Consider the following 13,035-nt stretch of genomic DNA (forward strand, 5'->3'; position numbering starts at 1 on the left):
ACAGTTACTGTCGGAATGAAAAACAGAACAATTTTTAATCAAACACCTCCCTAGTCCCGTCACCAACACGTTAAGTAAGAGCCCTCTAATGCATTTTGTAAGCACTTCTCATTAACTCATACCTATTTCCTTTTTATGAAACACTCAAACAGTGTTTCCTGCTGCAAGCCATTCACTATAGGTTTCACTTTCTCTTGAAACTGTACAGAAAAAGCAGTGAATGAAACTACAACCAATATGACTAGCAGAGCATCCTTCAGGCCAAACAAGCATTGAACTTTTAATACTCGCAAACAAACAAACACTATCATCTCTGAAAACAGGCTATCATTTGGGACTGAACACTAGAATACACTTCTGCTTTACATAATAAAACTACCAACTACAAACTCTCAGAAGAGAGGGAGTGCAGGGGAGGGGATGAGCATATACAGAAAAGGGGGGTTCCCACAGAGGGAACAGAAACCCACTTGCTGCTACCCCACAGCACACTGCCATCTCTCAGGTTTGGTCCCACCATGGCATCCACACTTAAGCTTGGAGGACACTTGCACTTGCTTGATTAACTCTTCACAGGAAACCCCAACGCTGCACTACAGATGGTCGAGGCCACCATTTCACTTTCACTGTAGCTTGTAATTTCTGCCTCTCAGGTAGTGACCAAGCCCATGGTCCAAATATCTCTGGTGAAGATTTAGCACAGATGCTCTTCAGAAACATTTTAAACACATATGTAAGTCTAGAGGCCAGGACATCTTTCAGTAAAAGAAAAAGCTTAGCTATTTTAAATCATTCCAAGGAGAAATAATAGAAGAATAATATATACTTTATTACACTTTTTTTTTTTTTTACATTGGAATGCAGCAATAAAGGCATCAGCTTTGTTCTTTTAAAACCATGCATAGACAATGTACCAGTTTAACTGAACTGTTGTCATCATTTATGCATACAATCAAGACATTTTGGCAAGCAGTATAGGGACTGATAACTACTCCAAGTTGCTCACTTCCAAATAACCTTTTCTGTTTGTTTCTGCGGCTTTCCCTCAAGCTTTAACTTTTATTGAGATCAAGTCAGCTAAGATTCAAGTTAAGCTCTAAGAAACAACAACAAAAAAAGGAGGACAGTAGTGCAAAAGGTGCTCTAGGTAATTCATAGTGCTGTTTGTCAGTCTCTTGCTCAGACAGATGGCTAGGCACAAAGGAATGGTACATTAACAAGAACAGTTGACCAGTATCATAGTAATTAAGCCAAGTGTTGTAATCAGAACTCCTCAAGGACGCAACAGTAACAAACTGAATGCTTTCTTATGCAAGTCCTACACAAAATCACTTCCCATCTTTAAGAAGATGCCCAATTTAGTATTACTTTTGAATAAGCATCCTACCATACCTTGAACATAACCTTGCAAAGCTTATTTCAAGAGACACTTTTAAATGAATAATCTCTCATATTCTCTTCTACAACCTGTATTAAAATCTTCTCAAGAAGTCAAGTAGATGTGAAATACATCAAATGGGTTGATCCAGATAGATCCGCAGCTAGAAAACACTAGCAGAAGAAAATTGTGTAGATACAGGTGTAGTAACACCAGGAGGGAACATAAGGCCCAAACAACATGAAAAGTGATAAACTATATGTTAAAGAGCTGAATGCACTATTACAATAAAAACAGCATAAGCAAGTAAATCATGAATATGCATTCATTAAAGCCAAAGGAAAGTAGCAGCACATATCAACAAGAGCAACAGAGAACTTTTTACATAAGGATTAAGCCTGCTGAAGTGCATCAACGCTAAGGCACCTCATACAGCCTGCTGTCTGCTGTTACCTAAAATCCTGGAGATACTTTGTTTGAATACAGCAGGCAAGCACACATGCTTGTCCCTAACCGCCTTATTTAGATACCATAACCAAAACTGTTCTGTTGCTTCATCTTTTACCAGCATCTAATAGTAATAGTGGCTTACTACTTCAGATATAAGAACAACCAAGTGCTCAAAACAACCCACCCAACTCTGTAAATAGACTTCACTTGAGTCCATGTGGCTTAATGAAACATTTGACTTTAACATGACTGTTACAAGCAAAGTGTAGTCCAAACCACTCAAAGATGTCTAGAAATATTAATGCAAACTCTAAAGAGGAGGTGAAGCGAAGCCTGAACATGACATGCAATGGCATAAGCCTTGTCTCAAGATCTAAAAAGGGTGTGCAGTAAACCATGTCAGAACCTACCGTGATGGAAAAATAGGTGTATAAATGAACACAGATTTAGATCTGAAATAGAGAGCACCTTAAACATACCAACTCAGAAAACAAACCCTGAACTCAATGCAAAGCCCAGCCAGAGACTACCACAAGGTAAAAGAAATTAAAATAGGAAAACATCCAGGTAGTTTTGGTAGCAATTAATGTTAATGGTAAAACATGCGTTGTTACCACAAATGTTAATATGACTTTGCTGTAAGTCTTAAATCTCATAGCTCTGCCAGATCAAGTCTGCCTTACAGAGGCTGGGGGGAATTACCTAGAAAACTAGAATAAATGACTACAATGGGTTTTCCCAGTTCCTGAGTAGGGAAATAAAAGGCTGATGTGCAACAGACAGAATCCCTCAGAACTGAGGGAGCCACATCAAGTTCTTTCTCCCTTTCCTCACTCCCAAAATATAAACAGAATGAACAAGGTATTACAGAAAAAAAAAAAAAGAAAAAAATCTGGACATCAAATGGAACATCTCCTTTATTACACAGTGATGGCACTTGGACTCCAAATTAACACCTACAAGCAAACATGAGGAATATCAACTGAAAGCAAACATGCCACAGCTCTGAAGAGGCAGGGGATCATTGATTAAAAATGGCAAATCCTTTACGTTTAAAATAGTGCCTTACTTCAGTGTCCAATTTGAACATTTAATTTGCACCACTGATGACAAAAATAAAATCACATTAGTCCGAAGTCAAGGTCTAAGCCTTTTCATGTTCAGCGGCAAATCGATCTTCCATCTTAACATGATCTGAAATTCAAACATTTGCAACAGGGTTTTTAATTTGATGTCAAGCCCATTTCGTGGCATAACTGGAAATAACAGAATGATCAACATTCCCAGGTAACTGCAATAACCCTATTCTATCTGTTTCTAGGGTCATTACAATTTTACATTCACATAATTTGAATAGCAAAATCCCAGAGCAGTACGAGGCACAAGCAGAGAACCCAGACAGCAAGTGGAAGAATCTAGGTCAAAATGGGAGATTCTCCTAGAAATTAACTAAACTGCAAACATGAGATAGGATGGAACAGCTTATACAAATGGTACTTCAACTTGTCTTTTCCCATCCCTCTTCCATTTGCTTTGCTCTAGTTGCAGAATAGTGCCATGCTTTCCCTCTTCAGAAGCCTGGTTACTCCAGGCTTTGCAAAAGAGGGGAAAAGCAAACAAACAAAATGTTTCCTATCCTTCTTAGAGGGTGAACAATGTCACTCAAAGAAAACAAGATGTAAAAAAGACTCAAGTCCATCTGGACTAAATCTGGAAGCTACTACTTTGCCTTCTGTTTTTATTTGGTTTATAATTGTGTTTGTGAGACCAACAGTAATAAATTAAGTGTTGGTTTTAGTTCTCTCTTCCAGCATCAACTTCCATTTACTTATCTGATAAGTTTGTTTTGCAGGTACCACAGAGAATGAATTACCTGTTTAAAAGTAAGGTTTAAAATTATTTCTATGAATAAATGTGTGAGAAGGCTTATGTCTTAAACACTATCAAACCTACTTAAGCTCCAATTGTCCTCTTCCTCCAATACTTCTTCCACCTCAGAAGAAGGCATGCTACCAGAATTCAATGCTGCAAGTCCAACATCTGCTGGATATGTGAAAAACATTACACATAACATTTGGATCTACATAACGTTCGGATAAGATCATCATAGCAACAGGGAGATGTGCTCACAAACTCATTTTTTCACATCAGCAGTTGCTCATTAATCTTGACTTTCCCAAGCCTGCTCATGTTTGCTGAAAAATATAATGAAGTCTACACTAAATAAGGACTTGATGTCTTCTGATACTTGCAAAAAATTTTGAGCACTCCCTAGATGAGAATTTTTCATTAATCACATACTTGTGGTACTTTTAACTTTGTGATGTGGTCAAAAACAAAGATTATCATTATCATTTTCATCAACTGGAAGCAAATATTACAGCTTGAAAAAGTTATGACAAACCTAAGAAACTTATAAAAGCTCATTTGGAAAGACAGCTGTCCACTTGTATTCTGTCACAAGAACATTCAAGAGCATAATCCTGAAATATTCACACTTAAATGTGTACACTCATCTAGAAGCTATAAGCTCATGCTAACGGTTTTAGAACTATTGACATTTCATGCCTAGCAAGTTGTATGAGCAATTTGGAGATGACCAATGCAGTAGCAATTATTACTGACCAAAACACAGAATTTATCTAGTGTTTGTAATTGTTTCTACTGGCACACCATGGCAATGCATTTCTAAAATTTTTCAAGGACTTTTCAATAAGGTCGTTGATAAGGTACAACATCATTCATCCTATTGATTCTCTCCACTCACCACTTATCCCAAAAGCTTGATTTATGTTCTTTGGGGCTGAAAAGGTTTTTTTGTTATTTTAAGGGACGCTTTTAGGGAGGCTACTGAGTGTTTGACCTTTATGTAAATCTATACAAACAGGAATAGGACCTAACAACTAAGGCTTTCCATATATGCCAAACATTTCATCAGTTTTACAAAACAGGTAGTATTTTCCTACTCGTTTTGGCCACGGCAATTCTGTAGAGAAGAAAGCTGAAACTTGTCTATATCTTTTTCTGTTTCTTCATTCTCCCACATTCTGAAGTACACACTGAAGGAGTTTATCAAGTGCCATTCATCCCAAAACAGTCCATCTCACATTAAAATGCTACCCCTGAAAGCAACTGTACAGCTGGTTTCTTGGGCAAACAACTACGATTTTTTTTTTTTTAATTCTACCACTGGGAGCTCAGAGTGAAGATAAAAACCTCTGGTTTTAATGACCATTGCGTTTTTACCAGCTCCTTTCTCCTTCCCCATTCTAGGCTTTAGTATCTTTACAAAAATATGCTATGCCTTGACACATTCCCAACATTCTGCAGCTTTATTTTGACTATTAGTTAAAGTGTTCAAATCTTACTCTGTAAAATTTTTACTCTTATCTCGCTCTGTAAATTCACAGCTTAAAATGTGAAACAACTGACGTCGATCTCAAATATCTCAGTTTTACTGAAGATTTCCTAAATGTTTTTTCCTCTTCTCTCTTCCTGGAAAGGTATATAAGTTGTTATAACAACTGTTGCTCTTTGCTGTGTTGATTTTGGTGTGTGCATCTCAGGCACATCTGCCTGATCTTCCTGGAATCTGTTAAACCTGAGGGAATACTAACACACCAGGATCCTCAACTTCAGCATGACTTTGTGCTGCATCATTGCCCGGATTTCCTTTGCGCTAACAGAGTGACTAAAATGATCACAGACTACATGACCTTAATATATGCATTCAGTGTTTTCACAGCAGTTTCTTCTTTTAAATAAGCAAGCTTTTCAAGCATTACTGGAGAGCTGGCTACACTAGATACTATCTTAAATCCTCTTAAAACATGCTTTTTTTAAAATTAGGTACTTGTTTGATTGGTAGGAGCCGATATCTGATCCTGTTGATTTTTTCAAATCATAATTATTGTATATTATTTCTAGACATCTATTACAGTGCCCTACTGCTGCTATTTAACCAATTTTGAAATTAGGTGTATTTATTCTTTACTGACAGGATTCAAAAATTAAAAACAAGTTGTGTTCGTATAAGATCATTTGTATCATACAGAACACCATGCTCAGTCACACTGCTTCGATTATATAAAAGCAGAGTAAACAAAGTTCTTTTTCTGACAATATCCGGACAGCCTTTTCCCCACAGGACTTCAAACACCGCTCCTGAGGCCAGCGGGTGCCTATTGACATCAACAAGCTCTGAATCTAATCCCAATTCCCATTTCTGCAACACATGAGTTTGAAATTTCCTTCAGACAACAGGGATAGCAACAATTTGTTGCGGCATACCAAACAGCGCAGACACTGTTCGAGGGGCGTGCAGGGCTCAGAGCCGAAAGAACAAGCATCAACGTTATTTGTTGATTCTGGCACACAGGTAGAAAGGAAGAACCTGACAGCCCCGTACTAGTGAAAAATGACTCTCCAGCATGGAATTTGCAATGAAAACACTGTCTGGCACCCCACATGCGTGGGAGGGCATTTCATGCTCCGTCAGGAACGTAACGCAGCAACAATGAAATTTACTGAAAGAAAGGTAACTGAGTGGGAATGGATGAACAATGCAGAACTGAAGACAAAACATGGGGGTTTTATGCTCAGAAAGCATGGTTTGAGAACCTTTCCATTTCTGTGTGATGTATCCCCTCTCTTTTTCAAGTTGTCAGCCTACAAACCAGAAATTCTGTGCTATATTTGAAACAGAAGAAAACCCTCATCCTTTAACAGCTGATGTCAATACTTACAGAGCACTTACGCACTGAAGTCATACTCGTGGGGTTGCCTGCTTCCCTCTTTCTTTACCTGTCCCTCACTCTGTACGTGCTGCTGCTTCAGCCCTACTTTCCATAAAAATAACTGCATACACCCTTCTTTTACTCTAATCATAGAGATCAAAGTCTCTCCAAAGCAGAGCACAAAGTTCAAGTCAAATTTTCATGTGTTTTGACATAATATCTGAAAGCAATTCATTTACCCTTAGCTATTAAACATAAGTTTCACCATTATAATCAACCATTTTGTAAGCAGTGTTTCCCAAGGTTGGTAAGAGGCCTATGACTATATAGACAGTATACAGCCACTACTACCATGGCACAGGGCTTTGCTCCACTATTTTAAAAAAAACTTGACATATATATTTCAAAAACAGATGATTTTGATCACTAGGGCATGTTTTTTCCATTTCAGTCTTAGTTCCTTGAAAGCATATTGCTCATTTACTGTTGACACATTTCTCATCTTCCCCCTGTTAGCGTGCTTAGTCATTAAAATCTGTCATAAAGCAGAATATTTTATCCTAAGATCACCAACTCAGGTGTCTGGGTTTTAAAAAAAAAGAACACTTAAATTTAACTGGAACTTTTAAAAGTACCAACTATGTAAGGCTTAGCATCACCTCAGCAACAGTTTATTTACATCTCAGCACTGAAAAGTACTTGCCAACTTCTGACAACTCAAGACAGCTACTGTCTGGCTCCCTGGGTATTCAGATGTTTCAGAGGCTGTGGAAATCACACAAACATCACCCATTTGGGTCAACAGTCTGAGAAACACATGCGTCTCAGAGGCTTTCTAAACCTTCCTATGTTATTTGTTTGTGCTTGTAATCATTCATATTTTGGGCATATTTAGGTAGAGCAGTTTGAAGAATTATTTTTAGAAACAGCAAAGTTAGTTAGCTGCATGCAGCAGCAGGAAGAATCTGGGCCGCTGCTTTTTTGGCCTTTTGCATACGTACAATATTCTATTCAAATTCAAGCAAGCTGGAGATTTAGGCCTACATTTGAGCAGTTATTCACAGGAATAAATAATAATTAAGGGGAAAGTTGAGAAGCAAAAAACACTGGAAAAATAAGTTCGCTTATTCCCAACACTAGCAATGGCGAATCAGAGTTTCCAAAGAGGTATTTTATTAGATATGAAATCCCATGCCACTTCAAATACTCTCAAGCTAACTGTGCAAACATGTAACTGTTAAATTATAGAACTCACTCAGCATAATGCTATTGCAGAGGCTAGTAAAAAAATACAGATCAGCAGACCTGTTGCACACTGCGACCTTGGCTTGTGTGGCAAGCAGTCACACAAGCACGTAATGCCAACAGCTGAACAGCAGAGCCATTATGCGCCCAGAGGTGTGCCCTGCACAGCTTTTGGAAGGATTGCACAGGCTTGTTCGATTTGTCATCTCCACCTCTGCACAAGCAGCTGTTACTTCACACACAGTTCATCTCACTAAAGAATCCCACAGACCCATGTCTTCCAAGTTTGTCACTGCAGTTTTACCTGGCAGCTCTGCAAGAAAGGTGACGATGGCCACTGCACAGGCCAAGACTACAAAAAACACTGCTTTTAAGCAAGCACCATCACCATCCCTAATATTGAAATAACTGTACCAGGGATACTAAGTCCATTTATGCTGTACTGTGGCAACAGAAGCAGAACTTCAAGTCTCTGGATCTAATTTTACTTTGGGATGAGAAATGGTAAATATCTTGGATGGAAGACTTGTTTTTTGTTGTTGTTGTTTTTAAACAAGTTATTCTACTTTCATAAAAATATGTTCTAAAATAAACTCTGTTATAACTACAAGTAAAGAGTGTCAGAAACATTTGTGCTGGGCTAAATTCAGCCTTAATTCAGAACTTGTTTACTTGTATTCAATTATACAGCAATAATTTGTACTGCAAAATATTTCTTCAAAATCAGACTGCTTAAAAAACAGGCTGGGTACATTCATGTAGCAGAAAACATGAAACCGATCAATTAGAAACTACAATAATAAAAGAAAGACATCTGTACATTACGCATACACGTCAAAGATTTGATGCAAACATTAAGATATCTGATTTACTAAATACCTGAATGAAGAAAGCATTGATACTGCACAAAGACAATCAAAACCAACCATTTCAATTCCTCTGCTACTTGCACAAAAGGAATTTTTTTTCTAAAACAAGAAACGTACTAAATTTGTAAAAAGACTGTTTTAACAAATGCTTTATTTTAAATATGATTTATGAGGACAAAAGACATTCAGCATCCATGAGTAACAAGTGAAATTACCAGCTTTTTTTTTTTTAAGGGGGGGGGGGCAAAAACGTGACAAAAGATTCAGAAAAGGATATTTTGGTTAATACTACTCACTTAGCCTTGTCAAACACTCAGTCACACTGCAACCCTGATTCATGCCAGCACTCTTAGATCAGATTTACCTCTGCATCTACTTACAAAAAAGGCAGCACATAGAAGTTAGTGAAAGTATGATACCTTAAAAAAAGGAAATAATGCTTGAAATATAGCAAATTTGAATAAATAACTATTTTTGCTGCTACCTCAGGTAAATTCTAGATCCTTTTCTGTGGAAATAGGGTAATGATACTCTATGACTCAAAAGCAGAAACCGAAGTTGAACTGAACATATGCTGGCAACGACAGATCAAACAGATACGTGGGTGGCTGTGAACGATATACTGGAAAATTCTTTTATATATAGAATAACTAGTGATAGGTTTAGAGAAGAATATACTTATGGTGTGTAAATTAGAATAGTCACATTAACCTACCACAGCTGTATATGAGCTTTACAGTAGGCTAGAAAACCCAACAGCTTGAATAAACAATTGTCAGCAAACAAAATTGGAAGGGAAAATATATGAATGAATTTCAAGTGCTTGAGATGGAAGAAACATGCTGTGCACCACATGGTCTTACAATGAGAAGGCCCAGGGTTTGATTCCACACTTTTTTTTTTTAAATCAGAAGTGATTTCACCACATAGTACTCGCCTACATTTTGCCATCTTCACATATTTCATCCACTTTTATCTCAGCATCTTTCAATCATGTTTAATTTCTCTCTACTTTTCACACCTTCAAAAATTTCCTACCACGGATTTTCCTCTGCTCTTTATTCAACCTCCAATTTCAATTTAATTCCTCTGCTTTCTTAATTCTTCCCCACTGTGGTTCTTTTCCCCCCAGGGAACACTCATCCATTAGTTACAATTCCTGCACCACATCTACAAAAAAAAGTCTTCCTTCCTCAAGCAGCAGAACATGGGTGTCACTCAGGATATAATGATAAAAGAATGCTTACCTTTCCAAAGTCTCTTACATCAAACAAATCGAATGCCTCAAAAAGTTCACTTTTCTTCATCCCAAATATTTCACAACATGCTGAAAGGAAGGTCCTTATGTTCTTCAAGCAAAGAAACTAGGGGAAAGAAAATAAAAATGCTAAGTATGAAGTGAATCAATCAGAAACTTGTATGCTCTCTTTGGTCACAAATATATTATAAAACTCATGAACTCAATTATTCGTGGTTTTGTTTGTTTTATTTTTAAGTCAGCACTTCCACTATGCTATGAACTTCACAATTCAGTCAAACATTCCCTTCAGACTCAGAAGTGTTAGCCAAATTCTGAATACAGAATTTTCTTTTTAGGTAAACAAAGAGAAATGGCAATATGCTACTAGATACAAGGTACTTTAAATGCAGAGTTACTTTTCAGTTCTAGACATACAAGAAAATATAGAACACAAGTAAGACTGCAGGTTTTCAAATATGAGTACCTTAATAAAGCTATTAATACAAAAAAGTTATTCTACATCCACATCATGTATCTTCGGTTGTTAAGGTGAAAGTCTAGTTTGAATGCCTAGCGATCACACGTACAAATTTAGTACAGTAAAGGCATTATGAATACATACTCTCCATGTAGACCACAAGAGGGGATGAAATTTGCAGTTGAAAGTACTCTACAATTTATCTATTGGAAATTTAATATCCTCAAACCACCTGGATTTCTGTACTGAATCAAGGGCTGTTTCTGCCTTTGTCTGCTTAGAAGGGCATTAGCTCCACAAAGATGTCATTGCAAAGTCCTTAAGATCTTGTATGCAGTAGAGTACAAAACAAAATACACTATTTATAAGCCACAGTAGTTCAAATAACACAGCACTGTGCCTTGAATATGCATTTTGTAAGTACCTATATACAGCAGCTCACTATTAGAGCGGAGTTCCTGGAGTTCTTCACATTATCGTGGATTCGTAAGAATGTGGATTGTTTACATTACAACTGATCATAGCATTGCTGCAAGTTCCAACTTTACATTGTTTACATAAAAACAGTATTTTTGAAATTAATACAGAAAAAGTGTCACAACCATATGCATCCAGAGTGCAAAGCAATACCCAAACTGCTCAGTCAGACAAAACATGTCACTGCTTTGCCTTCAGCCTGAGACAACAAAACACCAATGCAACAGGGAGCCTGACTTCATGTCTTAGACAGAACTAACCAACCAGGTACGGGAAGAGCAGAGCACCCGGTGGATCAGACCGATTAGGAAATTATACATGTAAAAGCACCGATCAACAGGAGAAGCCTGAAGAGCGAACAGCTCCAGTGGATGAGGACAAGGCGACAGCCAAACTCTTCACAAAGCACCACAGAAGCCATCACCGCACAAGCTGGAGCCGGCAGGAAGGTAACCAGGATGAGCCCTGGCCTGAGACTGATGACATCCACACCAGGCCTAAGGGGCCGCCGGGGCCGGAGCTGTGACCTCGGCCCGGGCTCCTCTCAGCCCCATCCGCAGGCCCACACCTGCTCTGGGCAGCTGGTGCCAGGCTGTGGCCACGGCTGCTCAGTCACCACACTGGAGTCACACTGGCCTGTTACACCTGCTGAAATTTGAGGAAACATGCCTAGATTGCTCAGTCAGTATCACAAGCTTCTCTGTTTCACACAAACTACAGTTTTCAAGTCACAATTACACAGTTAGAAGATACAGCCCGCTATCAGATATAAGGCATCGTACTCCTTCCACCCTGGCCCTGTCAGAAAGTGCCAGAGGATGAGTATAGAACAGTGATAGTTTTCTTTTTGTTATTATTATTGTTCTTAAAAGCCAAAGGCTACTAGGTTTCTCCATGCAGAGTACTGATTCAGCCTAAATACTGATTTACTTGCACTGAAATTCTCACAGCTGCTATATTTTCTCCTCACTGAAAAAACTCAGCTGCCTTTTTAACACCTAGAAATTTTTGAATTTAGGTTCATTAGCAATGCCATTTCCCAACAGAAAGCTCACAGCTGCATTAAGTTGTTTACCTCTCAAGAAAACCTAAAGTTAAGGGAAAGACAGGAGCTGTCATGGGCCTGAAATCTGGCCTAGATTCGCCACAGGTATTTCCAGGAGCTGCATTTGGCTTTTTAATATAGCTAAAAACTGCTCAATGCATCAGCAGGTATGCACAAACAAAATGCTCTTCCCACTCTGCAAAACTTCTCTAAGTTTTCCTAACAGAGGCCTCCTATAACAGAAGACAGATGGGAAAGCAAATTACATGAAATTAAGTTTTCCTTTAAAAACAGTGGGCTAGGGAATGTTAAAGCACTTATGTTGCAAGTAATAAATGGAATTCTTAGGTATGTTCTAACAGAAAAAAAACAAAGAAGATTCCAGTCCTCCCCCCATTTTGTTTTGTACTCAATACTCACTAAATTCATTAAGCGGCAAACTGCATTTAACGTTTCATATGTTAAACAGGCTTGACATAATTTTAATCTAATATTCAATAACCCTAAGACAACACGGCAGTTATATTACATTTCTTGTAGGATCTAGAAACCACAGACTACGCATTTGTCAAATCTACCTTCACTTGGGATGGGACCACATCATCAATTACAGCGTGCCAAATGGTGCCTTTAACAGAACAGGCCTCCGGACAATACAGACTAACCCCTGCTAGTCCAAAGAAACCTCAGTGGGTTTAGCCGAGCATCTAATGATTCACGAACCATCAATTAGCTCTTGCAAAACTGAAAATGAAAGGCTTATTTCTGAACTATTAAGCTAACCACAGTAGCTACCTGAATGTACCTCAGACTACTAAAACTAAAATACGTTCATATTATATGCACACATTTTTGAATAAAGCATATGAGAAAAAAATATTTACAAAGAATGTTATATGCTACTTATATTTTCCAAAAGTCACTTAATTATGCTATTCACAAAGCTTTCAGAAAATTTTCCAAAATGTTATATTGCAATCATCTACAGAAACAATTTTCTCAATGAAAACAAAGATTTTTATCACTGTGGTTATTGTATGAAGAAGTGCAAATTAGTAAAAGAAACCTCCAAATTAAAAAAAGTGCACACGCGTAAAACTGAGGAAGTTCTACAGAA

At 37.9% G+C, this 13,035-nt stretch overlaps 1 protein-coding gene across 5 annotated transcripts in view; it reads right to left on the bottom strand.

Moving 5' to 3' along the window:
• VAV3 (vav guanine nucleotide exchange factor 3) overlaps positions 1-13,035 on the bottom strand; it is a 275,359-nt gene that overhangs the window by 227,773 nt on the left and 34,551 nt on the right. For all 5 annotated transcript variants that reach the window (XM_048066888.2, XM_048066894.2, XM_048066889.2 and 2 more), the window contains exon 2: positions 9,926-10,042. In XM_048066888.2, coding sequence (XP_047922845.1) covers positions 9,926-10,042 — 117 coding nt within the window. The remainder of the gene's footprint in view (positions 1-9,925; positions 10,043-13,035) is intronic.

The sequence above is a fragment of the Anser cygnoides genome, chromosome 8 (genome assembly GCF_040182565.1).
Source record: "Anser cygnoides isolate HZ-2024a breed goose chromosome 8, Taihu_goose_T2T_genome, whole genome shotgun sequence".
NCBI lineage: Eukaryota > Metazoa > Chordata > Aves > Anseriformes > Anatidae > Anser > Anser cygnoides.